Below are 19,425 nucleotides of genomic sequence, written 5' to 3' on the forward strand. Positions count from 1 at the left end.
TTTTGATTTGAAGGATTAATGTAATAAGAAAATTTAATTAAATTTTGAGAGGAGTAAAACTCAATTATTAATTTTTTTTTGAAAAAAAATCACAACAATAACAATTTCATAATGTCTCGAAAAGAAAAAAGAAAAAAAAAAACAATTGCATGAATCAATATATGATACCATACGAAATCTAAAAGCTAAACTCATGATGAGTGAAGGTAAATTATTCTTTTTTTTTTCTTTTGACATAAAGTAAATTTAATCTTTATATGATTGAAGGGAAATTTATTCCTTTTTTCTTTTGAAATAAAGTAAATTTAATATTTAAATCATTGAAGGTAAATTTATTCTTTTTTAAAAAAAATAAAGTAAATTTAATCTTTAAATCATTCAAGGTAAATGCGTATTTGCATCCTATATATATTTTCCTCCATATGAGCATAGCTTTTGAGATCACCATTGTTAACTGTATCTTTGGCGTTAGCAACATCCTCAAATTGCTTCTGGTACTTTCTTAATTTCTAATTTTATGTTTCTCCTTCAAATTTTGAGTGTTGTATTATTATTTTTAGGTTTAAAAATTATGAATTTGTTATGGAAATTGAAAATTGGTCTTACAAACTTAAGAAAAAACCACCGAATTAGTTTGAAAATTCTGTTTGAGCAATTGAAGTCATCTCTGGCTGGAATGAAGTTAGTATTGAAATTGATCAAACGAAATCCTACTAACCTATGAAGAATTCACAGTCCTATTAATTATGTTTGATTTATTGAAGTTAGTATTGAAATTGATCAAACGAAATCCTAATAATCTATAAAGAATTCACAGTCATGTTAATTATGTTTGATTTATTTTGTTGGATGAAAATTTGGAGCTATTAAATTCAATCATCATAAAAGTTAGTAGAATCAAATGAAAGCACCACAACTGTTTGATTAATGTCCTTACAGAACAACCCATCATATTAAGAAGTTTATTCAATTCTTCATGATCTTCCTAATTCACAAAGGGCTGATGGAGTGAGCAGTTTAGCAAATGAAGCAAGTGCAAAAATTAGAGATGTGCAAGGGTCATTTGTTAGCTTCAAAAACAAATAAATTAAACGATCGAATTGCAAGCAGAGCTAGCCAAGACACAAGCTGAAAGCTTTTCAAATTAAGAACTCCCAAATAATTGTTAGAGGTAAATAGGGAGGTAATAAAACTGAAGTTAAATTTTACATTTTCGACTAGTCAAGGTTCTCTTTTTCCTTGACAAGCATAGACGATGTAGAAAAAAGAATCTGACTAGTCGAAAATGTAAATTTTAACTTCAGTTTTATTACCTTGCTATTCACTTTAACAATTATCCAGGAGTCTTAATGTCAAAAGCTTTTTTTTTTTTTGGAGTTAATTACAGATTGGGTATGAGGGGTCCTAATAACCTAAGTTATATTTCTTACTCATACATTCCAGTAGTGGATGTGAAAAACAAACATTAAGTTTCATAATATCATCAAATAATATTCTTATAAATAATTTTTTGATTATTTTTTTAGTTCTCTCGAAAAAAGAAAAATTTGAACATTTAATTTCTTATTGGATGGAAACTATTGACTTATAATAAACACTTGAGTTGATCCTTAATAGCGATGTATAAGTTGTTTGTACGCTTCTTGATGCTTTGAGTAGTGATTTACTTCCGCCTGTCCAAATAATAAAATATTATTTTATATTAATATACATCATCTCTAAGTCTTTATTTAGAGGAATAAAATAATATTGAAAAAAATTGAGAAAAATTAAAATATCTTTAACAAAACCAATGAAAATTAAATATTATTGAATAAATATATATACCTTGCGAATTTCCTTAATGGCAGTCAACAATCTTTCACCTATGAGATTTGTGAACATATTGTTGTTTTCCAAAGCTTCTAAAGCTTCTGAAAGCGATTGAGGCAATCTTTGAAACTTTAAATCCATGTATGAAGGATTTGTATCTGTGTATTTATCATATATATTGTGTATGAAAATTAGTGCATATGATGTCTTTTTTATTTTTTAGATAGGATAAAAATCTGAACATGCCCCTAAAACATACATGTCATTTAAGAAAAGAAAGTTACATACCAATGGGTTGAGGCAACTGAATATGGTTTCGAAGGCCATCAAGTCCAGCGCAAAGGATTGAGGCTAAACCCAAATATGGATTTGCTAAACCATCAAATGATTTTACCTCAAAGTTACTCACTAAATTAACACCAATTCCAGGTGGACTAGCCGTTCTAATTGGGGCTTCTCTATTGTCTTTACCCCAACAATGATAAGCTCCACACAATGTATTCGGTTGTATACGATCGTAACTACAAGAAAACAAAATGCATCAATCTATTCTGATATCATGATCTTTAAATCATCGATAGATTCAAAAACTTAAGGCAATAACGGCATACGAATTTAATATAATATCTAACAAAAATTAAACATAAATTATCTCCTATGTAATATAATTTGTTGGTGTTCTCTCACCTGTTGGGAAGTGGAGCTATAAAAGGTAAAATTGATGGAATATGATATAAAACCCCTGCCATGAACTCTTCCCCTATTGTTGACATCCCATGTTTGGAAGATTTGTCAGCCGCCATTAGAACATTTTTTCCATTCTGCCATAGACTGATGTGTACGTGGCATCCAGAACCAACATCGTCCATTGCATACCTAAACAATGGATGAAAATCATTATATATTTATATACTTTTTCTTTTGAAAGATGAAATGTTTTCTTCTTTTAGTAATATTTATTTAGAATTCAACTGAGAGAGTAAACTAAAATAGACTAAATAAGAAACTATAATGTTAATTTCCAGTCATCTTTTTCTATAGTCCATTCTAAATAAACGTTACGAAAATCTATAGAAACAAGTAATTAAGAATAATTTTGCAAACTACGAATGGATTAAAAAGAATTGGTGCAAAAGTACTGAAAAAGAATTGGTGCAACAGTACTGATCAAAACGTATCAAAATATTTGTGTACACCTATGTGTTTAGTGCACTTAAAAGCTTAAAAATAAGAAATGAGAACTTTGTAAGCTAATGGAATTCTGAAACGTACTTGGGTATAAATGTTGCCAACAAACCATGCTTTCGAGCAACAGCCTTAATTACTTCACGAGTGTAAATTAGTTCATCAGCAGCAGTGAGACATGTAGTATACCCCAAAGCAAACTCAAATTGACCTTCTGCTGCCTCTGCATGCAACTGTAATAGAAATATAATAAAAGTTTCAATTTATAATTTTGTTTTAAAATAATAATAATAATAACGATTGCTAGTCTCAAATGGAAATATATATATTAGCTATTAAACGTGGTTTTATTTCTTTCTAGAGTTGATCGATCTTTTTAAAAAATTATTTGAGTTCATTTTTCATCTTATGTGTTTGTCGATGATTGTAAGCATGTCAATTTTTAGGATTTTGAAAGTTTGTTCTTGTACATATTGAGATCTTGAATTTTATTCATTGCTTAGTAAATTTTTTTAAAAGTAATCATATAATTCATACCTGTTCCACGGTAATATTTAGGGAGTTCAAACAATCAACTATATCGTGGAAAAAAGGAGCTGCAGCATCATATGAAAATGTAGAACAATACGATGATGAATCAAATGGCACCCAATCTTCCTTTCCATCTCTACACAATTCAATTTAAATAGAAAAATATAACTTATTGGAAATTTCCAAAATTAAAAAAAAAAAACCATAAATAGCCTAGAAACATATATATAGATATATACATATATATATATATATATACACACACATATATATGTATATATATCCTCACTTGACTGCCTTTTTCAATAGCAAAAACTCAATTTCAAAGCCTGCTTTCATTTCCTGTGAAACAACACAGAACATATTTAACCAAGTAAATAAATAATTTGAGAAGATTGGATAAATAATAAGTTCGAGAATCATATGACAAAATTTTACTTTCCATCAAATAATAATAATTCCATCATATGAAAGTGAGTGATGTATTGAAGAACGGGTTTAAATAATAAATATACCAAATCAAATTCATTTTTAAGAATTGAAGAGAGTCTACGCAAAGTTTCCCTTGGACAATACTCCCAAGCTTCACCAGGTCTAATATACATATCACCCATTACCATTTCCTCTTGCTCCATCCTGTTCAACCACAATATACAATATATATTGTTTGTTTCGTTACTCCAAAAATCAATTCTAAATACATACTTGTAATTATTTAAAGATTAAATCGTAAATTTGTTACATTTTGTTTGAACCATAAAATTTAAAATTAAATTAAATTTATTGACGACAGCGTAAATATATGGTTGAAATACAAAAATACCAAGGAACTATTCGTTTGGTTGATAAATCTGGTAGCAATCTGATTTCACCAACACCTGTGAGATCTTTTCCAATTGGAATTTCAGTGTGAGAAGATCTTGCCATGCATACAACAGACAAACCAACCCCATTCTTTTTAACCACATCATTGAATCGCGTTGATGGAATAACCTACAATCGTAACAACATTATATAATTAATCAAACAAGGTTAATAAAAAAAACTAACGAATAATGATGATGATTAAGGACACAAACTTCATTCTTACGTATAAATATAAACGTATAAATATAAAAGATAAAAAAGAATGAGTAACATAGGTACAATTCAACTATGTGTTTATAGATTCTAAAATTTTAACATAAATACAATTCAACTATGTGTTTATAGATTTTAAAATTTTGCTAACTTAGCTAATAAAAAAGTAACGTAAAATTAATAAATTCAAAATAATACATATAACATTAAACATGAAATTTTTTTTTTTTTAAAGTTTTGTGACGGTTAATTAAAAAATCATTTTTCATATCTAAAAGTTGGAAACAAAATAGGTAAATTTGAGAGTGGGTGTTTAGTAAAAATAGAAATAAAAAACTCAATACTAAAAGTTTAAACCTTGAAACCTAAATAATGTACATAACAAACATCCAAAATTTGTAACGTTCTGGAAGGTGGGAATTAAATTAAAGTTAAACTCAATATTACGAACTTGACGAAAATTAAAGTCAAAACATATACAGAGAATTTAATCTAAAAAATATATAAAATAAATAAATAAAATTTTAAAATAAAATAAACTCTCACACGACATCTATGTTGTCCAGAGGTATCAACCCAAATAATACGAACAACCTTCGTTTGATTGACTCCACCATTTTCACAATTATTACTCAAATCCATCGGATGATGATCTTACTTTCACTTGCAATTACTTTGCTTCTAACTTCTTTTGCAAAATGTTCTTACTTCCCTTTCGTATTTAAATTGTTGGGAGATATAGAATCAATTCTCTCTTTTTTTTGTAAAGAAAAGAAAAAGATACGTCACTTACTTCACGTGAATATAATGGAATTTGGGTTCATTTGATTATTATTTCTAAAAAAAAAAATCCTAATTTTTTTAAATGATGGATTTATATTTGTGTATTTATTTCTTACTTCCATTCCATATTTAAATTGTTGGGAGATATATAATGATATACCGTAAGACCTCCAAATTTTTCTCTTCGATAATTTTTAAATGAACAATATATACTTTAATATTATCATTTTATATATTTTTTAAATGAACAATATATAATTTAATATTATCACTTTATATATATTTTAAATAAAAAAATATATAATTTACTATATCCGTAAAATATAATAGTTTTGTTACGTGACTTAGTATATCTATACCTTATCCTATTTACAACATTAATATTTAGTGACATATAGTTCTAATAATTTTTGATATAATGGCCAGAATCTTCATTATCTTTTGTTTGCCTATTTAGTTCATCAATTAATTGAATATCTAAAATATACTCAATATACCCTTATCTTCCTATTTTTCAAAATATATAGCACTATCCTCAAATTTTAGACCCAAATTGTGTCGGAAAATTACTATCTTTGTCGACCATTGAACTTTTTCTTCTTCACCATCGAAATCTCTCAAATTTCTTAATATAAATGGTGACTTCTATTATATAGAAGAACTATACCACGGTGTTCGAAGAAGGAAAGTTTGAATCGTAGTTGATTTCTTTCCTAAATCGTAACCCACATTTATTTTCATTTTTTTATAATAATTTAATATTAGGAATTGGTATATATGTAATTTGTGTCTAAAAATTTAGATCCAACATGTAATATCATATAGCAATTTATGATATCTTAGTAAATATTTGTTATTCTTTTTATTTTTATCTATTTGTTAACTTTATTTATGATAACACGTTAAATTTTATTGTCTTAAAAGGAAAAACAGCTTTAAGATTAAATTAATTATTAATGATTTTTTTTAAAAAAAACCGTTTTAGTAAAAGGTAAGAAATAGTAAAATAGACCAAAAGAAATATTTATATGAAAATGGATTATCGAATTATCTGCCATAAATTGTCAGACCACTGCATATATTTATGGACTCTTGCAAAAATAGCAAATTAATTGAAAAGTCGTGATAACCTTATTATTACCATCTGATAGTCTTATAATTACCGTTTGATAGTCGTCTGATATCACTAATTTTGTCATTCACAATATGCAAAATATAGGTGTCATGAGTTATTTTTTTTCTAAATGTTTTTTTCATTTGATGCAATTCTTCTATGTTTATTTATATCATTATAGACACGTACAGTTTATCGCAAATAAAATTTGGTGTTTTGCTATATATTTATTCATTTGGTTATCTATATTCATTCGATACAGATAAATTTTCAAAAACAGCAAATTTTATAAAATACTTACAACCTATAACAAATTCTATCACTAATAGTCATTGATACATATAGTGATAGAAGACTCTCATTTAATACAATTGTATTTATTTGTTAGTAGATATAAATTAGTTAGTAATTAAATTTTGTCAGCATCAATAAATTATTCAAATAATACAATAATTTTATATGTTACAAATATAAAAATTTAGGTGGCTTTTGGAGGAGAATTTGATTTTAGTATTATGATATTTTTTAAAATATTAAAATAAATTAAAATATTTATATATTATAGCCGATTTTGAATTCTATATATAATAGTCTTCATCATGATAGCATATCAATAACTTTTCGTGATAAATTTTGTTATAGGTCGTAAATATTTTGTAAAATTTGCTATTTTTGAAAATTTTCATTTAATTATTTTGTTATTTTTGAGGTGTGTCTATAAATAACTTAGATTATATTAATATCTAGAAAAATAAAAGTAATAAAAACAAATATGTTATTTAAATTCAAGTTATAGTAAATAATGAGTGAAAGGGTATATGGATTCCTTTTTCCTTTTTTTGTTCATTCTTAAAATAGAATAGATTCTTCTTTTTGTCTTTCCAGAGCTGATTGTCGAATGAATTAGACTTTATTACACAAAATCAAATAGTTACGTTGAATGTTCACATTCAAATACAAAAGTATGGTCAAAACGAGCATATTTATTAATATTACTTTTTCTACTCTAATCAAATTAAAATGCCTTTTTTACATCAAACACAAAAAGAAAAAAGTGCAAATTAATGAGATAAAATATTCGTTCCCACTCAAATTTAGAAAGTTGTACCAATTAAAATTTTAAAATAACAGTAATTGATAATTTCATTTGAAAAACATCATTGAAAGCCTAATAATTATATTAATTAAGATAGTTTATGTTATACCTTTGGATGAAAATTGAAATGCATCACAAAGGTACGATTTCTTTTTCTTCAAAACAAAGATGAATAATTAAAATAATATTGTAATTTAAAACTAGGGTAGTATTCTCCTTGAACAAAAATAATTGAGATATAGTAAATAAATTGATTGGATAGAATAATCCTTAGATAAATTTTTTTTTTCTAAAAGCTAAATATTTGGTTAAACGTTCTATTTTTTATAATTTTCTATAGTTTAACGTAATAAAAAGAAAAAACATAATATCGTAGCAAATTATTTTATTTGAATTTCCTTATTCCAAAAATCAATTCCTCTCATTTTTTTTTGTAACATAGAAAATAAATGATTTCTATATAAAAAGTTGCTTGTAATTAACATAGAACATAAATTACACTAGAACCAAAATATCTTTGGTTTTCCAAATTCTATAATTAACTTAAAAAAACATGAGTTCATGAGTTGATTGTAATTAACGTGAGAAATAAATCACACTCAACTAAAATATAATAGGTTTGGTTTTCCATATTATCCATACCTTAAAAAATATGAATTCACAAGGTGTTTGTAATGGACAGAAATAATAAATATGTTATACCATTTGATAGTTAATACATGAGATATTTTATCATTAATCTTTTTAACTTCCACAAAAAAAAGAAAAACTATTGAAATACCCAAACTTAATCTACAAAAGTTTCTAAGGAAAAAGTTATTCTATTTGTTTTGTGTCAATCAAAATTTTAATTTAACCTTTACCTTTATTTACCTTTACATTTAATTTTGAGAAACTGTATTTTGATTTTTTTTAGATTACAAATTAAGATTTATAATTATTTGTTAATTAAGTTTCAATTTAAACTACTCTTAAATTCATAGTAATAGATCGATACAAAATCTCAAACATATTATAAATAAGTCGTTGTGTATTTGAAACTTTCTTAAATTAATTAGAGTTTCTCAAATATAAGAACTCTCTGACCAAGCATCCAAGTCCCTGATCATTAAAAAAAATTAAATAATAATAATGATTTATTAACTATTTTATTTCTTATTTTTCAAGAATGACTTGTTTTTCTTGCATGCACATAAACCGATAATATCAAGTATATATATGGTGATGTTGAAGTAAGATATTCAGTTTCCACGTCCTACACATTGTAAGAAAAAAATGAATTTTCAATTTTTTGAGCGAATGAAAAAATTGTAGTTGAAGATATAAAATAAATTTGATGATAAATATACTTAATAATTTAAAATTTTTCTCTTTTTACGGAATATACTTGATAAATTTCAAACGAATTTTTTTTAACTTTTGAAAAGTCTAATTCTCATATTCGAAATGGGTGTAGTTACAAAATAATTGTGAATATTTTCTAGTGAATTTAAATAGCATAATTAAAAAGGAGGATGCGGCTATCTTTTAACTTTTTGAATGGAGAAACGCATTTGTCCATGGTCGAATTTCACACTCTTTTTTTTATTCGCTTAGCCTTTAAATTCTTCTCTTGTTCTTCATCCAATATATTATTTTACCTACAAAAGATGGAGGTGGTAAATAAGCATTGTTTCATTTTTGGTGCGCTAGCGCTTGTATAAATATCTGACTCTCTCTTTTTAAAAAATTTACAATACATATTCAACCATATATACAAAAAGAAAAAGAAAAAAAGAGTATGAGTTGCACTTGATAGTTTGCAATATATCGTAATGAGAGTCTAATACCAATAAAGGGACAAAATGAGAACATTTGTCCAATACATAACAACCCTACCTAAAGAAAAATCCAACCTCACAAATATAACTGTGGAAGTAGATTAAAATATTATCTGTGCTCCATCCTTTACTTTTTCTTGCTACTAGTTAGGAAGGGACAAAAACACATTATTTCCTTCTTTTAACTCCCTACACTCATTCACATCCTCTCACCAAAATTCAACTATAACCAAACATTATACATAACAATTAACAAACCACCTTATATTTAGAAATCGCACTGCCCTTTAATTCATTCGGAAATTAAACCATTATAAAAGTAAAGAAGAAAAATATCAATGGCAGTTACTTCACAAAAGAAAAGAAAATAAAATAAATTGCTGGCTGTGTTTTAGAGATTAATTAGCAGTGTTAATTAACAATGCAAAGGGTATGGGGATTTTTGGTGATTATGTTGTGGCTAAGTATAATTGGGGATGCAACAAATTTAGGAGCCACATTGAAACGTGCAAAACGGCATAGGCAATTAGGAGAAGGGGCGACGATTATTAAACAGCATCGTAGGCCGCCGTTTAAGCCCGGCCCTTGGAACCACGCTCATGCTACCTTCTATGAAGGTGGCTCCGGAACTTTTGGTATGGATAAAAAGGATATATTCAATCTTAAATCTACCGTAACTCATCAGTCAATTAATAATACTGGATCGTAGTAAATGACAAAATTTTATTAATTTGTTTGACGATTGCATTATAATATTATGTAAATATAGGTGCTGCGTGTGGGTACGAAGACGTGGAAAAGGAAGGGTATGGGATGCAGACGGCGGCGCTGAGCACGGCGCTGTTCAACAACGGGCAGAGCTGCGGCGCTTGCTATGAAATAAAATGCGTGGACGATCCCCAATGGTGCAAGCCCGGGCAGCCTTCCCTAGTGGTGACGGGTACCAACCACTGCCCGCCCAATCACAACCTTCCTAATGACAACGGTGGATGGTGCAATCCCCCACTCGAGCATTTCGACATTGCCAAGCCTGTTTTCCTCAACATTGCTGAGTTCAAGGCTGGCATTGTCCCTATCACTTACCGCAGGTATGTTATACTGTGTTTTTCTTTTATCATACTTAGTTCAAGGTATGGTGTGAAAATAATTTTAGTGATTGTTGTTGTTATTATTAGGGTTCCATGCAAGAAAGGAGGAGGAATTCGATTTACAATAACTGGAAATCCATATTACAACCAAGTTTTAGTATGGAACGTGGGAGGAGCTGGAGATTTGAAGAGTGTCCAAGTGAAGGGTCACCGTAAGCTCAAATGGACGTCCATGTCTCGTTCGTGGGGTCAAAAATGGATCACCAACGCCATGCTGGTTGGCGAGTCCCTCACCTTTAAGGTTCGAGCCAGTGATGGCAGATTCTCCACTTCATGGCACGTTGCTCCCCCAACTTGGCAGTTTGGTCAGACCTTTGAAGGCAAAAACTTTAAGTAAATCTAAATCACTTTGTTCGCGTAATTCCGTTCCATTTGATAATCATTTCATCTTTTGTCTTGATTTTTAAAACATTTTTTGGGTTTTTTAAAAACTTATTTCAAACAGTAAAACTGCATAAGATATGTACAAAGCCTTAGTAAAATGTTAGAAAATCTATAAATGATAGATATGTATAGAGTAGATTTTTAAATTTGGGTATATTTGTAAATATTTTATGTGTAATTCAGCTTTTGAGAATCAATAAGAGAACTATGTGGAGTGGTTACCTATCAATTTTATCTGTCAAAGTATTTGCATGTTGTGTGTTTATGAATGAAAATTAATTATATACATGATGACATAACTCTAATTTTATGGCAGTTCTAAACTGTCATCATACAAACAATAATCCATCACCATACCTATAATGGCACTCACAGGAAGATGATATAGTTTGTGATCGGTCGTTCTATATTTCTAAGATGTCAGTTTTGTAATAGCCATATATTGGGATGTAAGAACATCGATCTAGATATTGATACAGCAGAAGAATAATAAATTGTTGAAGATGAGATATTGCTCAAATTTAATTTCTGTTTCGTCTCATATTGAATTAAAAAGCAAAATTATTGATTCAACCTAACATATGTGACAAATAATATACATAATGTATCACATGTGAGAAATATTAAGTGGTTAAGATCATCCATAAACTATACAAATCTTTCTAAAATAATACAAATTTGGTTGACAGCCATTTAAAACAACTAATGGATTAAAGTATATAAATTACATGTATCAATAAATATATATATATACACTTTCTACAATCTCGTTGACAAATAAATATGGCATATCTTTTTTTTTGCAAAGGAATATGGCATATCTTTTTTTTTGCAAAGGAATATGGCATATCTTTTTACTATCCATATACCTTTTCTATGTGTATTATGAACAGATTTAGAGATAAATTTATAAATTCATGCACAACAACTCTTTAAAGGTAAACGTGCATTCAATTTTTTTATTTATCAAACAACGATTAATATGTTTCTTAAAATATTGTCATAATTTACGTAAGTGCATGGTGCATTCTAAGATAAACGTCTTTATACACTTTCTTCTCTCATCACACTCACAAAACAAAATTTAATAGGTTATTAAAAATAAATAATAAAATTTTATCATAAGACAATTATTTATGGTGAGATGATATAGGTACATCTAAGCATACTTGTTGTAGTGTTATTGGTAAACATAATTATGATTTTATTGAGTTAATTTATTAAATGTTTTATATTTTTTCATATCAGGATTTTTTTTCTTCTATGTTTCTTTCCATTGTTATTTTTCTTGGGTCTATTTATTAGGTTTTTCATTGTATTCCATCGGGGAGAGCTAATTATTCAATAATATATTATACAAATTAACAATTATGTTAAAAGTTGTATTTATCTAAAAAAACAAGTACAATAAGACTTGTTTGGTTTAATTTTAAATGTCAACAAAATTTTAGTTTATAAAGTTGGTTATTGAAATTGAAAATGGAAATTTAATGTTATTTTTTAATCATGATTTTCGTTTTTAGTTTTACTTTATATAAATATTTGGATTTCGCTCCTTCACATTTTTTTTCCTACTATTTTTACCTAGAGAAATATTTGGATTTTTATTAAATTCCAAAAACGGGATTTTTAAAATAATAATAATAAAAATCCCTAAAATAAAAAAAATCATTACAATATATTTCTATGAAGTAAATATCTTTTATATTTTGCTCAACATTGGTTGACAATAAATAATAAGAATAAAAAAAATTGTATTATTAATATCGATCGAGATTAAAATATCTAATCTCAATCCATACGTTACCAATGAAAAAAGAAAAAACATTCTAGATAAATTATAGTTTATTTTTTCCATGTTTTCTTCCCAAAAAAATCACATTTAATTTATGGGTTGAGGGTAGGTATGAAGGAAAATTTTCCTTAAGAGGGTCCAAGCTGGACTTGCCTTAAATTATTACGAAATTGTGAATGTAACACATGCCTTAGCTTATTAATTAATTATCAAAGCTTCCAAAAAATAATTAACTATCAAATACATACCTTCTCTAGTTAAATGAATAGACTGGGTATATATATAATAGCCTTTTTATTGAACTACATGTTCGAACAAAGAAAATAATTTTTTTTATAAGAAATATTGAGACGGAGAGTACTGTCCACACTCATGGCTTTTCAAATACAATTATTTAGACTTTCATTCATAATCTTCTACTTTTCAGGTAAATTCTTTTATATATATATCATATTATCGTATATATTTAACTTTAGCATGAATCTCAATACTATTTAGTTTGCATGTTTTTAGAAGTATTTGAAGATTTGTTTATTCGATCGTTATATGACAATTGAATTTGATTTAACACGTTATGTGGGGTTTGTTAATTTAACATATCATTGTTTAATTTTTATGTTTTTCAATGTAATTCATGCATTTTAGGTATATTTTATACATGTGTATATATATATAGAAAATATTTGTTTTAAGAAACAAACTTAAAACAAATTTCTTATTTTATAAAATAAGAAAAATTGAGTATGTAATTAAATTATGATTCAACCATTTGGTACGTAACAAGATAGAAAGAATTTCAACTAAGGATGATGAATGTGTGTGATGATTCCGTTTTCATATATTAACTTTAGTATTTTCATATATTAAATACAATTGGCAACTTTACCGAGATATATTAATTAAATAATAACAATTATTTGTAACAAATTTGTTTAGTGCAACATTGGGTAGAGAATTCAAATTATTTTTATTTCTCTAGTGATATATTTTGATTAATTATTTGACTAGAAGAAATGGCTAATACATCTTGGGATGCAATTAAATATTAATGAACTTTTAAATATTTACAATTACATATTATACTTGCAGGGGCTTACTCTGTTCATTTCATCGTTCACAATAACTGTCCCTTCCCAATTTGGCCGGGAGCTTTAACCGGCACCGGCAACCAACTAACAACCACTGGCTTCCAATTACTCCCCGGATCAACAACCACTGTAACGACTGCTCCCCCATGGTCCGGCAGATTCTGGGCTCGAACTCTCTGTTCCACAGATCCAAATGGAAAATTCTCTTGCGCAACCGCCGATTGCGGCATTGGCCAAGTCGAGTGCAACGGCGCCGCCGCAATTCCGCCAGCCAGTCTCGTTGAATTCACGATAGCGCCCAATGGCGGCCAAGATTTCTTCGACATAAGCCTCGTCGACGGCTTCAATTTTCCGGTTGGAGTGACGCCGATTGGTGGCTCGGGTGATTGCCAAACGATACTCTGTTCAGGAGATGTAAATGTCGTCTGTCCACAGAAATTAGCCGTTACAGCGGAAGATGGCGCAGTGATTGCTTGTAAAAGTGCTTGTATGGCTTTTAATAAGCCGAAATATTGCTGCAGTGGCGACCACAGTCGGCCGGAAACTTGCCATCCGACCGACTATTCAAGGATTTTCAAGAATCAGTGTCCGCAAGCTTATAGTTACGCTTATGATGATAAGACAAGCACTTTTACTTGCGTAGGTGGAGCTGATTATGCCATTATATTTTGTCCTAATTGAGAAATAAATGAGTTGATAAAACATAGGTCAATTTAAAAAAAAATATCTAACTCTTAATTTGAAAATATATTTGTACTTCAAAAAAAATTGTAATATTGTCCTTAAAATTTCATTACCCTTTCAAAAAAACATTATTATTGGAATAAGAATTTCTTTTGACAATAAACGAAATGCAAAATGGTATGACAATAAGCCTACAATGAAAATTATATTTAACTCATTTTATATTACCATTATGGATTTTGCTCATATTTTCCAAAGAATTTTACTTCTAACATATTCTTTTAGATGTTTATGAAAGTTGAAAAATAATATTGCAAACTTTTGAAATAGAGTAATGAATATACTTTTAAAACAAACAAATTTAAGTTCATGGGTATTTATTATAATTTAAGTTCATGTCTCAAGTTATAATTCATTTCACCACTTACATATATTCCTCTTGAATTTTTTTTCGAATAATTAAATAATTAGTGCTTGTATCCATTTAAAATTTTAACTTACATAAATCAACTTAATTAAAAAAATATAATGCAAAACATATAATTATTTCAAATAAAACTGCTGTAAATAAATGAATGTAGATAGTTCATCAAATCACCTTCCAAAGTTGTATATATATTCAATTTTTAATATATAAACTTCTTTAAACACTGAATTAATACAGTTGGTGGTTTAGAATTGGAGAGTTTATAACTTTAAAACAATGTAACATTTTTTTAGTATATCAATTGTATCGATGATATATAAGTAGTGTATTGTGTGTATCAAATTGGTATGTACTCTTTTAACATTTTATGGATTGAGTTTTTTTTCTATCTTTTTGCAGTATTTTTATGAAAGTAATAAGTTTGGGCTACGTGCCCTAATTTAAAAAACCTATTTTTGTTAAACTTATAACAAATTTTTAAATATACATATATATATACATAATATAAAAGTAATGTCATGAGTTTAGAAGAGAGACATAAATGAACCGATATCACATGTGAATAAAAGATTACGAGAACATGAAATTAAGTAAGGTTAAGAAATATTTAAAAGAATTAAAAGTTATTACCTATAGAACAATAATGAGCACGTTCATTTTCGATGACTTGATTATAGAAACGATTCTATGTCAGTGGGGTGATCTTTTGACAATTTTTAAATTTTTTTCTAAGTGAATATTCGCGCCTCAGTTGAACTTTCAAATAAGTTTTTTACTTAACTTATTACCTCCGTCTACTTTTTTATTATAATTAAAACAATAATTTGTATTGTAACGAAGAGAATGAAGTTTTTTTAAAAATAAATTGTTGGAAAAGGAAATTAATTAAGTAAAATGTTTTCCACTTATGAATGAAATGTTAAAAATTTTATATTTTTGTTTTTACTTTTAAAATTAAAATCATTAAATCCACCGCAAAAAAATAATTCTAAAAATAATTTTCTAAAACGTCTTGATAAGAGAATTGATTAATATTTCAAACCCCACACATATATTATTTCAAATGTTTGACCATGTTTTTTCAAATATATCAACTATCTAAGTTATTGAACAATTAAATTTGAAAATTTTATATCATATATATATATAACCATATCAAAATAATTAAAAACCACAAAATACTTAACATTTGATAATCAATCGTTTATTTTAAATATTGTCTCAATTTTTTCACAATATTTTCTATCAAGTTTTTCATCTCGGAGCAATGTTTGTCCGATGTCAAATAAAATAAAGACAAATTTTTAATTTCGATGCAATTAAGATCTGATATTGAATAAGTAAAAACATAGTATTTCATTTTGGGACATCTCCAAGCAATTTATGCCTGAGATCGAATAAAATAAAAGCAATATTATTTACTTATAGATCATCTTGATGTCACTAAGGCTCAATGTACAATAACTAAATGAAGAATTTTTTCATCCTAAAACATGGTATTGCGTCTATATTGATATTTTAGATTGTGGACTTTTTTTCGTTTTCAAAATTGTTATATATATATATGATATAAGTATTTTGCTCTAATAACAGAAATTATTTGTAAAATATAGAAATAAAATTAAATGAACTTTAAGATGATTTTTTTATTTATTTTTAAATTTCGCGTTTTTGAAAACGATAATAAAAATGATTTTAGGTAACAGCGAAACCGCGACTTTATTAAAATTCTTTTAAGATATTGCGCGCCACAATATTTAAAACATTAAAAACGAAAATATGCAACAGTGACCATTTTATTTTGGGACGCTATCTCACCCGTTCAATCTATTTTTTCTCAATCGAACGGTTTAAACTAACAATCCGCGTCATAAGAAACAAACCAATCATATTGCTCCCAGCACTCCTATATAAACAGAATCCTAATTCTTCCATCTCCATCTTTCTAAAACCAAACCCCTCTTACCCATCTCATATCCGAAGACTTGTTCAACTGAAATGGCTCCAAGGGCAGAGAAGAAGCCCGCCGAGAAGAAACCAGCGGAGAAGGCTCCAGCCGGCGAGAAGAAGCCTCGAGCGGAGAAAAAGATTTCGAAAGATGCTTCGTCGTCAGATAAGAAGAAGAAGAGGACGAAGAAGAGCGTTGAGACCTACAAGATTTACATCTTCAAGGTCTTGAAGCAGGTTCATCCCGATATCGGAATCTCTAGCAAGGCCATGGGGATTATGAACAGTTTTATTAACGACATTTTTGAGAAGCTTGCTCAGGAATCGTCGCGATTGGCTAGGTATAACAAGAAGCCGACTATCACCTCTAGGGAAATCCAAACGGCTGTTCGGCTTGTGCTTCCTGGTGAACTTGCCAAGCATGCTGTATCGGAAGGGACGAAAGCAGTTACTAAATTCACCAGTTCTTAGAAATTTCGATCGTATCTGTTAGTGTTTAGAAATTAGTTTTGATAGTGTGTGATGACATAGATTGCGATAGCTTTTGTCTGGCTTAGTATGAAACTGAAATTCTTTGTTTAAATTTGATGCTTTCTTTTCGTATAATTGTAGATCAGTAATCAGAAAGTGTTTAGAATTCGTCGTTTGTTCCTACTTTTTCTTTATTCTAATTGAATAGAACACTTGGGAAGAGAATTCTTGATCGAAATTTTACACTTGGCTTTAGTTTTCAAGAATGCAAAATATATTCGAATTATTTTCGATAATTGCTGTAGAAGCGCTATTCCATCTGACATGTTTTTAATTAAAAAGAAAAGGGTAAAATTGTTCATTAGGAGTTCAATGCTAAAGAAGGTGTTTGTGATTATTTGATGTCGAAGTGAATTTGCCGACTGCAAAATATCGAGGGAGGATTTAAATGTTAGCTTGGTGGTCAAATTTTGTATGTTTTAGGTAGAATTTTTTCTTAGTGGCAGGGAAGACATAAATTCATTATTTTTTTTACAAAGTTATTGTTATAAATGTTGAAAGGAGGATTTGAGCTTGGGACTACATGAACATACAAGTGTCATACATACAAGTGTCATGGTTTGAATTTGGAATGAATTCTTGCTCTTTAGTTACATATAGTAGTTGTTGGAAGTGAAGCATATATATGAATTAGGTGATCACAATCCTTTAGTTTTTTTAGTAAATGTCTAATTAGTTCTTTAGTATGAGAAATTTAAATTACTGACTTTGGTTGATAATATATATTATATATCAATTGAGATATAACAATGGTTATGGTATGTTAAATAGATATGTATAATATAATTTCAATGCAAATATTGTAAACACATGATAATGTATGTAATTTGAATGTGAATAATATTTAAGAAGAGGAAACAGCTAATACGTGGAGCTAGTGGACTATATGTATGTAATTGGGCCGGACGTAAAAAACTTGGACCGTTCAGCCGGCATCAAGATTAGTTGCATGTTGAAGGCCCAGCGGCCTAGGCAAACACAATTAGAAGGAAAATTGCCATGGAGACTATTTTAGCAATAATAATGAAGGATATAGCAAAATTTTAAAAAAATTGTTAATATAATAAAACTATCACGGATAGACTTGTATCGCTGATAGATTTCATATGGTATATCAGTGATAGACCAATATTTGCAACATCGTCTATCAGTGATAGACTTATATCATTGATAGAATTTGACAAATTTTACTATATTTGTAAATTTTTTAAAATTGTGTTATATACTTAATTAATTTGAATTTAATTGCTAAATTTGCAACTATCAAAGTCAAAATTTGATAGATGTGAAAATGGTTATAGATCGGAACAATGTATAATAAACAAATAGAAAAAAAAAATGCAAGAATTGAACTTACAATCAAATGATTATAAGAGCGAGAGTACAACCACTGTAACCATATTTTGTTTAAAATAAAATATTATTTAATGTATATTATAATATAATATTTCAAAATTAATATTAAAATATAAAATCTGATCCTGTGAGAGAACATGTGTTCCCGCTGGCCCTTACATAAATCCACCAGCGCGTGAAGACAACTCACATAATACATAGCCATGACAATTTTTTCTTTTCGAACAAGACGGTTTGAGCAATTTTAAGGATAAGACTAAAGTTTATAGCAACATTTTAAAATGTTATAAATATAGTAGGATCTATCAAGTATCAACCATGAACCATGAATCTCTATTGCTAATAAATTTAGTTATATTTATAATTTTTTTAAAAAATATTATTATACATTTTTGAATGTTCCTAATATTGTTTTTGTATTGGGTTAATACAATAAAATTAGAATAAAATTTATTATTGGAAATTAATATTTATGAAGATAAATTTACATGAGTAATGGTAGGGATATATGATATATGATATATGATATATATATATATATATATATATATATATATAAAAATAAAATGCTAACGATTTAATTATATAATTTGTAGTTAAGAATAGTAAGAGAACAAAATAAAGGGAAAGAGAAGAGATAAGAC

At 27.8% G+C, this 19,425-nt stretch overlaps 4 protein-coding genes across 5 annotated transcripts; 3 read left to right on the plus strand and 1 right to left on the minus strand.

The window, feature by feature from the left end:
- Positions 1-1,276: 1,276 nt before the first annotated feature.
- On the minus strand, positions 1,277-5,322 carry LOC101205467 (type-1 glutamine synthetase 1). 2 transcript variants are annotated; one of them, XM_011659375.2, is made up of 10 exons: positions 5,155-5,322; positions 4,352-4,521; positions 4,044-4,164; positions 3,818-3,870; positions 3,535-3,664; positions 3,085-3,230; positions 2,500-2,688; positions 2,101-2,333; positions 1,828-1,970; positions 1,277-1,673 (listed from the first exon to the last, which is right to left on the minus strand). In XM_011659375.2, the coding sequence occupies exons 1-10, from the start codon at positions 5,248-5,250 to the stop codon at positions 1,611-1,613; spliced, it is 1,344 nt and encodes a 447-aa protein (XP_011657677.1). In that variant the 5' UTR covers positions 5,251-5,322; the 3' UTR covers positions 1,277-1,610. The 2 variants fall into 2 exon arrangements, with proteins under 2 accessions (XP_011657677.1, XP_011657678.1); XM_011659376.2 differs by having other exon boundaries at positions 5,203-5,319.
- A 4,041-nt stretch (positions 5,323-9,363) lies between these two features.
- LOC101204720 (expansin-A3) lies at positions 9,364-11,168 on the plus strand. The gene is made up of 3 exons (XM_004143318.3): positions 9,364-10,056; positions 10,191-10,509; positions 10,597-11,168. Exons 1-3 carry the CDS (start codon positions 9,843-9,845, stop codon positions 10,904-10,906), a joined length of 843 nt encoding a protein of 280 aa, XP_004143366.1. The 5' UTR covers positions 9,364-9,842; the 3' UTR covers positions 10,907-11,168.
- A 2,154-nt stretch (positions 11,169-13,322) lies between these two features.
- Positions 13,323-14,584, plus strand: LOC101204962 (thaumatin-like protein 1). The gene is made up of 2 exons (XM_031887037.1): positions 13,323-13,329; positions 13,838-14,584. The coding sequence occupies exons 1-2, from the start codon at positions 13,323-13,325 to the stop codon at positions 14,515-14,517; spliced, it is 687 nt and encodes a 228-aa protein (XP_031742897.1). The 3' UTR covers positions 14,518-14,584.
- Positions 14,585-16,886: 2,302 nt separating this feature from the next.
- LOC101204470 (probable histone H2B.3) lies at positions 16,887-17,603 on the plus strand. Its single transcript, XM_004143237.3, has one exon. The coding sequence runs from the start codon at positions 16,946-16,948 to the stop codon at positions 17,363-17,365; it is 420 nt and encodes a 139-aa protein (XP_004143285.1). The 5' UTR covers positions 16,887-16,945; the 3' UTR covers positions 17,366-17,603.
- Positions 17,604-19,425: the final 1,822 nt, after the last annotated feature.

The sequence above is a fragment of the Cucumis sativus genome, chromosome 6, assembly GCF_000004075.3.
Source record: "Cucumis sativus cultivar 9930 chromosome 6, Cucumber_9930_V3, whole genome shotgun sequence".
Classification (NCBI taxonomy): domain Eukaryota; kingdom Viridiplantae; phylum Streptophyta; class Magnoliopsida; order Cucurbitales; family Cucurbitaceae; genus Cucumis; species Cucumis sativus.